Source organism: Fukomys damarensis, unplaced genomic scaffold, assembly GCF_012274545.1.
Source record: "Fukomys damarensis isolate Sample0158 unplaced genomic scaffold, DMR_v1.0_HiC HiC_scaffold_36, whole genome shotgun sequence".
Classification (NCBI taxonomy): domain Eukaryota; kingdom Metazoa; phylum Chordata; class Mammalia; order Rodentia; family Bathyergidae; genus Fukomys; species Fukomys damarensis.
The window spans coordinates 14211278-14225802 of NW_022900948.1; the positions used below are offsets into that span (position 1 = coordinate 14211278).

Below are 14525 nucleotides of genomic sequence, written 5' to 3' on the forward strand. Positions count from 1 at the left end.
GTTTGTAATAGCTAAAACTTGGAAACAGCCCATTTGTCCATCAGTTGGAGACCGGATAAAGAAGATGTGGTTTTTCTATAAAATGGAATACTACTCAGCCATAAAGAATGAGAAAGAGGACCAGGGATTTAGCTCAGTGGTTCCGTGGCCTGCCTTGCAAGTGCAAGGACCCGAGTTTGATCCCTGGTGCCAAAAAAAAGAAAAAAAAAAGAATGAGAAAGTCATATAGGAAAATGGATACATATGGAGGATATACTCCTAAGTGAAATAAATAAGTCACACATGTATAAAGACCAAATGAAAAACTATAATGGTACATAAGATCCTAATGATATAATTGACAATGTGAAATAGGAAGAAAATGGCTAAAGGTGTAGGGGAAGTGATAGGGTAGGGGAAATGTAATAAGGGAAAAGAAAAAAAATGAGAAAATGGAAATAAAGTATTTGTAAATAGGGAAGGGAGGAAGGAGGGGGTGAAGGGAGGGCGGGGACAAGGGGAAAAAATGAGAACCAGGACCTGTCATGTAAAGGTACAAGATCCCAATGATGAATGTAACTGTACTGTACACCTAAAATGTAACAATAAACTCAATGAGGAAAAAAAAAAGAAAGGGCCAGAATAATGAGAAGAATTAACTGTTAAAATAGTGCTTAAAAAACCTGGAAAAGAGAAAAGTTGGAGAAAGGAATATTCTGAGTTCTGACATTAAAGAAGAAATAGAATTATGACTGTTAGTAAAAGTAGTTAATCACTTTTTGAGGGCTTGATCTGTTTAGATGTAGTAGACATCCCTATGTTACAGATATTCCAAGGCATGTACTATCTCTTTTATAAATGATGAAACTGAGGCTCTGGGAGGTATAGTAACATGTTCAAGGTCACACAGTTATTAAGTGATATCACAATTAAAAGCAAGGTCTGCCTAATCCCAAAGCCCCTTAGCCATCAGGCTGTGCGCTGATTCACAGTGAATAGAGATCACAGTGAGGCAGACCTTACGCAACAGGGAGAAGCTAGCCATCCCAACTGTTCTGAGTTCCCTGCAGAGGAGGCCTTGAAGCAGAAAGTAAAACATCACTTATTGGGCTGTTGTGAAAAGAATGTCTTACTTTGGAAAGATGAACTTTAAAATTACACTCCATATGGGTCTCTTCACATGTGACGAACTCCTCCTGTCTAGGCCAGACCAGGCCGTTCCTTTTGTTCTGTGATGTATATTCATTTCCCTTCTGGTCTTATTTTTGCTGAGGTCCCATCCTGCAGGGATCTGAATAGTTAGATCATTTCTATTCTGAAGGAAAATGAAATTTAGATAGAGATTCACAGTGTTTGTTTGTTTGGGTTTTTTGAGACAGGTTCTCGCTATGTAGTTGGGGCTGGCTTGAGCTCGCTTACTCTGTACCCTAGACAGGCCTTGAATTTGCAGTGATTTTCCTGCCTCAGTCTCCTGAGTGCTGGTATTACAGGAATGTGCCACCATGCCTGGCTTCTCATTCTTTTTTAAAGTTTAATTTTGCTATTACCTTTAGCATACTGATGTTTGTACAGCATCTATGGCACCATCTTCAGAGCTCTTTAGATTGTGATGACCTAAACATAACCTGAGGCATAATATGCTACAAGTCTGAGCCACTTGTTACCAGTATGTTGTACAACCACTGTACTACAGTGCCTACATGGTGCTTGTTGATGAAAATGCCAAGGTCTTGCATGAGAGAAGGAGTGCATAGTTCCTTTGCTGCACGAAGGCATTTTAACAGTTGATCTGATGAGGAAAGGTTATGGAGAGATGTGAAAAAAATGCATCTTTTTAAAAATGGTTATTGTCATTTTCTTATATGCCTTTAAAAATTATAAGGAATGTCGGGCTGGAGGTATAACCAAGTGGTAAGTATATGGGTGAGGTGCAGTGTTTGATTGAGAGAGGGGGAGAGAGAGAGAGAGGGAGGGAGAGAATGAGAATGAATCCCAAAGTTTGACAAACTACTATTAATCTTACATATTGGTGTTTGATTTTATAGAGTAATTATGCTTATTTTTAAGATTCAAAACAATAATTGTAATTTTTAATAAAGCAAATTATTTTTTGTAGTTTATTCACCTTGATGATGATTGTGTAACAGAGCTTTCTGTACATCATAGAAACAACAGGCAAACAATGGAGGATTTAATTTCGTTGGTAAGAAATACAACAAATTTGAGAATGTCTTTGTTTCATTGTTCTTTATTAGTACATTAAACATAATGTACCATATTTAAGACCTATGATTTTGTCATGAATGTAAATATTGTGTGCATTTTATATTTGTGTATAATTTCAGTGCAGTTCTTTAAAATGAACATTTTACATTTAAGGCATTGGTTAACTGGACATGGTGTGCATGCCTCTAATCCCAGCACTCTGGGAGGCTGAGGCAGGAGGATCACAAATTCAAGCCTAGCCTGGCAATTAAGTGACTTAGCAAGACCATATCTCAAAAAGAAAAAGATAGTGATTAGAGCCTTGTAGTGAATAAAAAATTAATAAACAGAATAGTAGTCCAGAGAGAATCAATAATTCTAATTTTGGCTACTTTAAAGGTCTCTATCATAGAAATCTGATTCTTCTGTAAAAATGAGGTAAACGTAATGCCATTTTCTTACCTGTAAACAACCCTATAGTGCCTAAGCTTTTGGACGAAATTCAGAAATTATTATTATAATTATTATTATTATTTTATTTTTTGGTTTTTTTGAGACAGGGTCTCATTATGTAGTTGAGACTGACCTGAAATCACTATGCAGATACAAAAACCTTTATCAGCATTTCTATTGTTGAATCATTCAGGTCTTTCAGATGTTATCTACCTGGATTATATCTGTATTTTTTTAGAAATAGAGGCATTCATAACTTTCTGGGTACAATCTAGAGTGATAAATGACGATCACACCTTGCTATGCTCCCCACCTATGACTGTGTGAGGCTTTGGGGGAACATGTAAACACAAACCATAACACTCACACTCCTCCTGCCTTAGCCTGAGTGCTGGAATAATAGGTGTAAAACACCATGCCTGGTTCAGAGCTGGAATTTTTAAAAACATCCCAAATTATTGCATTGTACAGCTCTAGCAGTTAAAAATCAGTCTTCTAGTTTTTTGCTATTCAAAATATAGTCTAGAGCCAGCAATAACAGTATCCTTTAGATGCTGATTAGTAATGCAGAATCTCAGGCCTTATGGTAGACATACTGAATCAAAATTTGCATTTTAATAAAATCCCCTAGTGATTTATATGTACATTAAAGCTCGAGAAGTCTTGGTCTAGGTCAGTTCTTAACCATGAATGATTTTTTGCTCCCAGCCGGGGACACCTGGCAATGTCTGGAGACATTTTTGGATGTCACAATTAATGTACGTGTGTATATGTGTGCTAATGTCCTCCAGCAGAGACCAGAGATATTGATAAGCATCCTACAATGCCAGAACATACCCTAACAACAAAGAATTATCTGGGTCAGAAGTGAGTAGTAGTCCCAGGGTTGAGGAACCTAGTCTAAGTAGTCTCAGAGAATTCATGTTGGTTTTAGGTACTTTCCAGTTTGAAGAGCCCTGGAAAACCAAGTTTGAGATCAACTTAGATCTTTTCTATTTTTATAGCATCTTGGGAATTTTGCCTTTACTTTGGCTCTGGTTAAACAGACACAGAGAGAAATCAGTTCAACATGACCCATGTTGGCACAATGCTGCTGATCTTTGTGCAAAAATAGAGAAATATAATTCCTAAATATTCAACCCCTTCTTGCATATTGTATTTATGATCACTCTTAGACTGCTTTTTATATGCACTCATCAGAATCTCCTGTGACTCATGATTTTGAGTGATACCTTTTGAGATTCCTAACAGTGGTGCTAGAGCTTCCAGTTTATTACTCTTCTTACTTTCTCCCTGTTTCTCCAGCATTTAGTGCTCTGGATTATGGGAACAGCCATTCATCTGATAGGGAGACTTCACTGACAGTCACATGAGCATATGAGAACCTACTGCGAACAGACAAGAACCCCCCTACTCCCCATCGCTGTGATGCAAACTTCAATGTTTGCAGGGAAAGGGTGGTGGGCCACTCTCTAACCTTCTGAAAGTAGCTGCCTCTCTCAGCCCAGGCTCCTATGAACTTCTTCAACATTTAACTGGGGATTTAAAAACTGTTTTTAGTTTTCTAGAAATGCAAGTTTCTTCCTACTAGGTAAATTTATTACTTTCAAACATTTGACTTTCAAAAAAGGGAACTGCCTAAAAGATAAGAGAGACATTAATTGTATTAGTCTTGTGGATTGACATTGTTGATTTATCTGTTATTGAACACAGAACTCCCCTGTGTATCTTATCATAATGGGAAGTATACTATGGTTTTGGAAAAAAAAAGTTATAAAAAAAAAAAACAACTCATTTTTTTTTCTAAAATCTTTAGTACTACCCAGGAATAGTTTATAGTGCCTGGATTATACCATGCCATTGTTGATAAGAAAGTGAAAATTTGTTTCTTATCCATTGTCTTTTATCAGTTTGTAGCATTTCTTTAAAAAAAAAAAAGGTGGCTAGCATGCATGAGATAATAGATGTGGGAAATGGGGGAAAATCCTGCATGTAGTTTTGGGAAGATGGAGGTTGATTATAAATTTTTCACCCAGGTCCTAGATACCTTCTGTAGGAAGGTTTTTCTACATGTTTTCCTCCTTCCCTTCCTCCCTCTCTTCTTTTCTCCTTTGTTTTCTTCCTTCTTTCTGATCTGCCTGGATTAAAGACAGCATTCTGTGACAGTTTATCACAGTGCTTTATATTTCCCTCCCTAGATGGTGATAGGGGCAATCTTCAAAGCATATATTATGCTTGAGGCTCTCTAAAATACTAAATAATAAAATTTATTAATAAAAATTAGTAGTAGATTTCTTTAGGGAGCTCTATAGCGTTTAGTATCATTCTATAGTGTTAAATATATTTCTTTTGTAGATCAGAGTATCATAGTCTTATGAGTACATTATTTAGAAACTTTAGACTAAACATTGGATTGAAGGCTGGTGACTTAGTTCAGTGGCATGGCACCTGCCTTGCAAGTGTAAGGTCCTGAGTTTGATCCCTGGTACCGAAAAACAAAAACAATATAGTGGATTGAAATAGGTATATCTACATCTAACATTTTCTTTTGAGACAGGGTCTCACTACGTAGTTGAGACTGCCCTGGAAGTCACTGTGTAGCCCAGGCTGGTCTCGAACTCACAGTGATCCTACTGCCTCATCCTCCTGAGTGCTGGGATCATAGGCGTGCGGCACCATGCCCAGCTACATCTAACATTTTCTGAAACTTTGCTATAACAATAAAAAGGGATTTAAAAAAGCAAAAAACAAAAACAAAACAAAACAAACAAACAAAAAAACCTCTGAAGGACAAGATAATAAAAGGGGAGACAAACGGATATCAATATAATTTTGGAAGTTATAAAGCAGATAAATGGTACCTGACATAGCATTTTGGAGAAAGCCCAAATCTAAGTGCCTTCAGTAGCAAAAGGCAACAAGCAAATGATTACTGCCTAGAGAGAGCTTCAGAAAGTCTCAGGAACCTCTTCCATCAAAGGAGTAACAAGATAATTGCTTGAAAGTCAGTCTTGGAAACAATGAGAACCTTGGATCCCTATCTCCATCTTCTGCTCACGCAGTGATTTCTTCCCTGCCCCAGCAGAAAATTTGAGATCCTTAACAAGAGACATTATTGAACCAGGCACAGCTTGGGTAGATGATGAACCATGTTGAAATGGATACATGGTCCTTGTATTCAGCAGTGAGCCATTGCCTCTAATTCCCTTCCCTGTTCAACCTGAGAATACTGGATCTAGGACTTTGTCCTGTTTTCAGTGAGGGTGGGGGAAATATTGGAAGATTTATTTCTGGGGAACAGCCAGGAGGAAGACCTACTATACTGATAGGAGTTCAGGTTCTTGTCTCTTCCCTTTGGAGAAAAGCCATTAAGGTGATGAGCAGCAGCCCCGTCCCACCCACTGAGTAACTTTTTTTTTTCTGTGAGACAGGGTCTCACTCTGTAGTCTAGGCTGGTCCTTGGTTTACTATGTAGCCCAGGCTGACCTTGAACTCACTGCAGTCCTGCCTCAACCTGCTGAGTGCTGGGATTACAGGTGTGCACTACCACACCCAGTCATCCCACCCACTGAGGTTCTAATCAGCTATGTAATATAATTCAATTTTAATACAGTAGACAACCAAAGATTGACAGATGTTTGAGGAAAACCTCTAATATGAAAGTTAAAGGTTGTGTACGTCAGTGATCGAGCATATGCTTAATGTGTACAAGGTCCTGGGTTCAATCTCCAGCACCAAAAAGAAGAGAAGAGAGAACAAAATGGGGGAAAAAAAAAGTCAAAAGTCAAAATAGGGCTGGGGATTTAGCTCAGTGGCGCCACTGCCTGCCTCACAAGTGCAAGGTCCTGAATTTGATCCCTGGTACAAAAAAAATTTTTTTTAAACCAAAAATAATAAACAAGTTAAAGAAACTTTAGATAAATTATTTGATTGTGATTATTCTTGGAATTGATCAGGAAACCTGACAAATGACTGAGGGAATCTTGTGTCCCTGCAATCTCAAGCCTGTTCAACAACAATCTGTTGCTCTTTTATCCTATGTCAACCCCTAGAGCCGAAATTTCCCCCCGAAAAAAAAAAAAAAAAAAAAAAAAAAAAAATCAAAATAAATTGAGCAGAGTGGGGGTAAGGGGAAAAAAGAAAAGTTATTGAGAAGAAAATGATAATACAAGGAATGAGGAAAATTGATTAAAAATGATAATTCTCAGATAGGAAAAGCTATTTCATTCTTGAAATAGGAATAAGATGACTAAAAGAGGAACTTTCCAAGTGATAGCTCTTGCAAATCTAACATATGCCCACAGAAATGAAAAGCTCAGAAATATTTAAAATGAAGTTAATGTGAAATCTGTCAAATACAGAACCTAAAGACAGATGTAAAAATAGAGATGGGGTAAGAAAGGTCCAATACGCAAATAATAGAAGTTATAGGAAGATAGAAGAAAGAGGAGAAGGACCTATAAGATATTTTAGAGCATATGAGTTTCCAAGAATGAAGTTGGGATTAACCAGTGCATGAGAATAGTTCTACACCAAGGCCTGTTCTAGTGGAATCTCTGAAAACTGGGGAGAAAGAGAGGATCAAAAAAAGTTTAGAGACAATAACAAAAAGACATAACACAAAGGTCTGGGAGTCAGAAAGACTAGTTTTTCAATAGTTATACTAGAATAAAAAGGCCCATTATTCCTATACTTGGCCGAGTCAAAATCAAGTGTGAGGATAGAATGTCTTGTCAGACATGCAAAAATCTCAAAAAATTTACCTACCACATCTGCATCTTCAGAAAGTTACTGGATGATAGGTTTCACCAAAATAAGAATGTAATTATACACCAAGAAAGAGGAAAAAAAAATAAGAATCTAGGGAACTTGAGATACATTGTAGGGCAGAAGTGAAAGAACTCTGGACTGACAGTTGGGTAGTGATCTGAGGAAGAAGCCAGTGCAGTGGGCAGCATGGATGCAGGCCTTGGGTGGGATATCCATCAGAGGCGGGGAGGAGGCAGATATCTTATATGCTGTGAACCTGTTGAGAAGAGGTCAAGAGTGTTGAAGCCTGTTAGGCTGAATTAGTAAGAGGAATAACAGACTTTAAAAGTTTTAACTTCAGGAAAAAGAAGTCATATCTCTCTCTCTCTCTCTCTCTCTCTCTCTCTCTCTCTCTCTCTATCTATCTATATCCCTATCTATCTATCTATCTATCTATCTATCTATCTATCTATCTATCTAAAAAGAAATGTAAGAATAGGGCCCCGTGTGAGTTAGCTGCTGGGCTGATATTCAGTCAGTGTGGCCAGATTGGTTGATGGAATATTTATAAATGCTTAATAAGTAGCCACTACTACAAGTGCCTTCCCTGTTGCCTTGTTACTACTCTTAGACACCATGGTACTACTTCCCCTACAATTCAAAGGTTAATAATTGGCATGACAGAGATCCTCCAGAACCCCACTCACTTCTTGGCCTCTTCCGATTATTTGGTGTCAGGGTACCAGTTAAATATTTAGAACATTACCCTCACTTAGTTGTGAATACTCTTTACTTAAAATGTAGATATTGAAAATTACAATATTATAGAGGGAGACAGGGAAAAGACATGTAGAGAAGGGAGCGAGTTGTAATAGACCTAAATTCTCATCTTCCATACTAGGAAATCTATAGGTAATATCTGAAGCCAAAAAAACACAAAAGTGTATATGGAATTTTTTTTTTTTTTGTACTGGGAATTGAACTTCGGTCTGCACTTGCAAGGCAGGTGGCGGCACCACTGAGCTAAATATATGGAATTAATAGCAGAAGAAATTAGTAAAAGTGCTTAGATATTATTTTTTCTGTCAAGTTGGAATTGTAAATGTGTGGTACAGAGGATTACTATTTGTTATATTATTTGAAAAGTTATTGACTTTAAATTCTGAATAAAATATTGAGAAAAAATTCACTTTAAATAGAACATTATTTCAATAAGTAATGTTAATTTTCTAAAAAGCTCCATTTCCTTTTCCTCTAGTGGCAATATGATCACCTCACAGCCACCTATCTTCTGCTTCTAGCCAAAAAGACTCGGGGAAAACCAGTTCGCTTACGGCTTCCTTCTTTTTCCTGTGAACCTGATAGTGCCACCCCAAAGGTAAATACTAGAACTTTCTTGTCATGTGCCACCCTGTTCTTGAGTGGACATACCACTGGGAACATTAACTTCTGGTGTCAGGGAGCCAGAGGCAAGACACTTTAGGATTTAAATATTACTGATGAGAAAAATGAAGAATTCTGAACTTGAACTCTGAAAGTTTGAATGTTAATGTGGCATTAGCTCAGTGGCACCACACCTGCCTCTCAAATGCAAGGTCCTGAGTTTGATCCCCAGTACCAAAAAGTACCTCAAAAGCACTTCTCTTCAGCTCTTCTTCACAAAAACAGTTTGTGATTATTATAGAAATAGATAGGCTAAAAGGAAAACAGAATTGGCCAATAAGCCTACTAACTATAGATGACATAGCTGATATCTTACTGTCTTCCCAATCTTTTTGGGTAAATGTGTTTATATAATTTATGTGCATGCAAGGGACTTAAAAGGACACATGTTATTGAATTGTACAGAACAACTTTAAAAATTATTGGGAATAAGATTGGTGAATGCAGAATATATTATACTTCATATAATAAAATACTTCAATAAATATTTTGATATGTTAAGAGTTTAGCTTTAGATTTTTGCAGTAGCTATAGCTCATACCACTCAGATTCTTTGCATGAGAGTTGATTGTAACCAAATTATTCTCTATTTTGTCATCCTTTACTTTTCTTTGTCATGGACATTTACCACAGTAAATTTTATATATTGGAAGGAATGTGTTATTCCTAAATGCTTGCGTTAATATATTTTCTGTGTGGTTCTTTGTATCTCCCGTAGCTTAAAATTCAACTGTCCAAATACTTTGATTGATACAGAATTTTATAATACAATCTTCTCTTAATTCAGGTTACATCTGAAATGACTCTAGTATTAAGAAATTGTACTTTTGTATTCCTCAGAGACAGGTAGTTGGTTCTCTTTATAGAATTTAAAATAACTTTATAGAATTTAAAAGGACTGTGGATGAGATGATTTTTTTTTCTTTAGGTCTCCAAACTAGAAAAACTGTTAAAATGCCACCTCTGACATTTTTAGTTGCATCCTTTCCCCAAATTCCTTCAACAACTCAGATCTCTCTTTTTAGTACTTGTTTAATCATGAGTATGATCGATCTTGTGTCTCTGCCACATTCAATCTGCCCACTTCCCTATTTTCCCTCCTTAGTTGGTCTTTTTGACTAAACTAAGAACAAAAAGTATCAGTGCAAGTGACTGTTTTTTTGTTTTCATTTTTGTTGTTGTTGTTGTTGTTTTTTTGAGACAGGGTCTCACTATGTAGGTGAGACTGACCTGGAACTCACTATGTAGCCCAGGCTGGTCTCGAACTCACAGTGATCCTCCTGCCTCAGCCTCCCGAGTGCTGGGATTACAGGCATGCGCCACCATGTCCGGCAAGTGACTGTTAATGTAAAGAAATCTCTGAAGTGAAATAATTTTATTGCTGGGATGGTGTTCTAATCTGTTCTTGGAGTATTATTGGGCTGGTATAAACCCATGTTCAGGCAGATCTTTTGCTTATCACTCCATGAATCAACCAATCACCTTTCTTGCCCACATTGTCAAACCCTTTAAACTTTCAGACTTGTTTAGATCAGGATACAAAAGCATGAGCTTTGCTTCTGATCACGATAGTTACAGAAAGGTATTAGACACCTCTACACTTAGAATATATCATTTTGGCTAAGTTTGTGTCTTGTTCTGTTGCCCAGGCTGGGCTTGAACTTGTAATCCTCCTGCTTCAGCCTCTTTAGTAGTTGGGAGTACGTACAGGTATGTGTCAGCATACCCTCATTTTGGGTACATTTAAAAATTTATCCTCAGTTAAGAGATTTGAGACATTTTCCTAAGCCATTGGATTGTCCTAAATCTGAATTGAGCTGGTCTCAGTTGTGTTGCTTATATAAAAAGTATCCAAGTGAAAAATATCTGGGAAGATAGTACTCTTAGCTTGCATCTAGTACATAATGAACATTTACCTAATAGTATCATTATTTGGGCAGTCATATTATTGGATGAATTTTTATAGCAGATAGGCTATTAATGACAAGAAATGAAGTAGAAATCTAACTTTGGGTTTTTTCCAGATTTCTTTGCAAATCATTATGTAATGTAGTTTGTTTTTTGATGCTGTTCTGTCCCTTGATAGAATTATAGAATTACCCTTTTTCTCTGGGGTGTTCTTTAAATGAAAGCAAGTAATTCTAAATTATCAATCAATATATGGCAGTTTCATTGAAATGATAATATAATCTGATCCAAGAAAGACCACATTAGTAGCACTTGTAGGTCTTATCTCACATTAGATCTCAGGAGACAGACTGTATGAGGTGTGGTACTTCCTCTCTAACAACCAAGTCAAAGCAAGAAACAAATATATAGAACATCATAGTGGGTGAATGGCTAAAAGAGTGCTGTAGGGGCTTTAGAGTATGGGAGTGATTACCGTGGGAGGCCCAAACTGGACCAACAGTTGGGTTTTTATTGATTGATTGATAGATACTGGGGATCGAACTCGGGTCCTTGCGCTTGCAAAGCAGGCAGCGGAACCACTGAGCTAAATCCCTGGCCCCAACAGTTGGGGTTTTAAAAAATGGAAAAGAAGAAGCATGGTAGTCAGGGCAAAATAACTGGAATTAGCAAAAGCTCATGCACTTAATTGTGCATTCTTTGATATAGCTAGACTTGTTTGGTAAAATGAAAAGTTCAGATAGGGAAAACATAGAAAAAAGAGAGAGAGAACAAGTGAGTTGGGTAGATAAGAGCTGGCAGTAGCGAACCTTGAAATGCCATGTTAGAATTTTAGACTTTGTTTATAGGTATTGTGGATTGGTTTTTGAACAAGAAAGAATGTGATTTTTAAAAATTCATCTAGTGCTATATAGAATTGTGCACTCAGGAATGGTATTGTGTTGTTATTCTTAACTGCTGTAACCCATGACAGTCATCATTCATACAGCTCTTAACTTTTTCCCCATTAAGCCTAGGCTTAGCTTTAGAATTTTTTTTCAGCCTAGTACTCCACGTGGGCAGTTCTAGTTGATGGTAATTGACAGTCCTGGAAAACTGTTGCCCCTGGTTGAGAGTATAGAAAGATTGGTAGCAGAAACTATTTTGTCTTTTTGAGATGTAAGATTTGACCTTGAACTAGACAGCAGTGACAGTGTGGTTCTGGAAAAGAAAGATGAGGTATTAGAAATACAAGTAAACTTGACTAGCCAGATTAACAAGATTTTGAGGAAAAAGGAAGGAGAGAGAAATAAAAGTTACTGTGGTGATAGTATCAGCACAGGACCCCAAGTGATCTGTCCAGGGAAGATCTTTTCATGAGGCTAATTTATTCTTGATAGAAATAATTAACTAGTTTGTATGTTCTTACAACTCAAAAACTTGAATTTCAAAAGTCACGTCCTTTGTGTCTTCTGCTTTTTGTAGAGCTTTTTATTTGTACATTTGTAGATGTTGTCTGTTATATAATGATTTTGGATCATAATAAGCTAAGTAAGTAATAACATAAGAGTTTTCTGAAATACGTTGTTAAAAGTCAGAGAATCTTCTGTCTAATACAGTGGACCCTTGATTTACAAGCTCAATTCATTCCTGAGGGCTTGTTCTAACTCAAGATGGTCAGTGGAACGTTCAGGCACCTCTACACAGCCTTCAAAGTCTCTTTCCTATATACAGGCAGATCTCAGGGTCCATAGGGAGACATTGGCCTAAGATTTCTCAATTCACCCCACATAGGAAAGGATGTTACAATGTTCCTTCCAGAACTCTTTAAAGGGTTAAATCTGTATCTGAGACAGTCTGGAAGCACAAGTGGCCAGCTGTCATTTGAGTTGTAACTCAAGACTTTGTAAGTTAAAACTAAGATTCCAGTCATAACTTAAGTTGTTCATATGTCAGGCCCATTGTAACTCAAAGGTCCACTGTAATTTGAACTGAAAAAAAAATTTTTTTTTTTTTTTTTTTTTTTGGGAACTGGGGATTGAACTCAGAACCTTGCACTTGCAAGGCAGGCGGCAGAACCACTGAGCTAAATCCCCAGCCCTGAGCTGAAAATTTTTGACTACCTGTTTTCTTACTAAATGGTGAACTCATTCAATATATCCTGTCTCTGGTTAGTTTCTGATTGCAGGGTCTTGACTTTTATAGTGTTATTGTTTCTAACTTCTTTTGTCTTTTAATTGAACAGTCAAAGAATCTAAGTCTGGAAGATGTGACCACAGGTGGTGAAAATTATGTGGCTGGATTAATAGATTATGAATGGTGTGAAGACAATTTATCAGCTTCCCAAACACCACAGGTTGGTAGTTTTTAATTACTATTTCAAACAGATTACATTATATGTTTAAGGTATAAAAACATGTATACTAACCTGAAATCAAGTGTGTGCTTGGAAATTTATTGAATTTATAGACCACTGAAAGTATTAATGAGAATATATATGTATGTATGGAATATGTACGACAGGGAAGTCAATTATTTAAGAAAGCTAAGTTTCTATTTTGAAGCATTTTATTGCTCCATTTAAAAAATGAATAATTTACATGTAGTTAAATAGTTTAAAAAACCTTTCTTTTTTGTCAGTACTGGGAATTGAACTGAAAACTGCTCATTTTAGTTTTTAATTTTAATTTTTATTAGTACATGTTTATAGTACATAATGAATGATTACTTTCATTGTGGGGAGCTGGTACATGTACATAACATGTCTTAACTTCTTTCGACATTGCCTTTGCTTTACCTCCCTTTCTTCTCCTTCCATTTTTGGTCCCATGACTTTGTGCATTTTAAGCAAGAGCTGTACCATTAAGTCACGTTTTATTTTATTGTGAGTTAGGATCTTGCCAAAGTGCCTAAGCTGGTTGTAAACTTGGGATCCTCCTGTTTCAGCCTCTTGAGTACAGAAAATTACAGGCATATGTCACAATGCCTGACTAAATTTACTCTTTTCGATAGTTTGTGTTTTCACAACATGTAACTGTCACCAAAATTAAGATCCAAAACAGTTTTTTTGCCTCCCAAAATTCCTTCATGATCCTTTGTGGTTACCTCTCTTCCCACCTAATTCTGAGCAGCAACTGATCTGTTTTTCTCTCCTTTTGATCATCTTTTTATTCTCCGTACAGTTTGTTGAGCTTCTTGGGTATGTGGATTTTCATCTAGTTTGGAAACTTTTGGCTATTATTTTTCAAATACTTCTCTCTGCTCTCTTCTCTCTTCTGGTACTGCTCTTATGCATACATTGGCATACGTGTTATTGCTATTCAGTTTTCTGATGCTCTATTCATTTTTCCTTTTCCTTCTGTTCCTCAGACTAGATAATTTCACTTAGTCTGTTTCCAAATTTGCTGTTTTTTTTTCTTCTGCCTACTTAAAATGCTATTGAACTTCTCTGATAAATTTTTCATTATAATTATTGTACTTTTCAACTCTAGAATTTCTGTTCTTTTAAATGTGCTGTTAATATGCTACTTGTGACATTGTTTTTGTACTTTGGTTCTGTCGATACGCTTTTTGTTCTTTGAATATATTTGAAACTGATCAAATAGTCTTTGCATGGTAAGTCCAGTGTCTTGACTTTTCCAAGGGCAACTGAGCAACATTCCCAGCCCAAACTATATTTATTATCTAGCTAACATATTTATCATCTATCTGCCATCTTATTTTATGTTTTAGTTTATCTCACTTTTTTGTTTCCCTGTTATTTCCTTTTCCTTTCTTTCTTTTTTTTTTTTTTTTTTTGTACCGGGGCT

The 14525-nt window shown here is 36.6% G+C and overlaps 1 protein-coding gene across 12 annotated transcripts in view; it reads left to right on the top strand.

The window, feature by feature from the left end:
• The window catches only part of Melk (maternal embryonic leucine zipper kinase), a 121368-nt gene that overhangs the window by 94791 nt on the left and 12052 nt on the right, over positions 1–14525 (top strand). For all 12 annotated transcript variants that reach the window (XM_033759184.1, XM_019206807.2, XM_010619388.3 and 9 more), the window contains 3 exons: positions 2096–2182; positions 8645–8764; positions 12962–13072. In XM_033759184.1, the coding sequence (XP_033615075.1) occupies positions 2096–2182; positions 8645–8764; positions 12962–13072 (318 nt within the window). The remainder of the gene's footprint in view (positions 1–2095; positions 2183–8644; positions 8765–12961; positions 13073–14525) is intronic.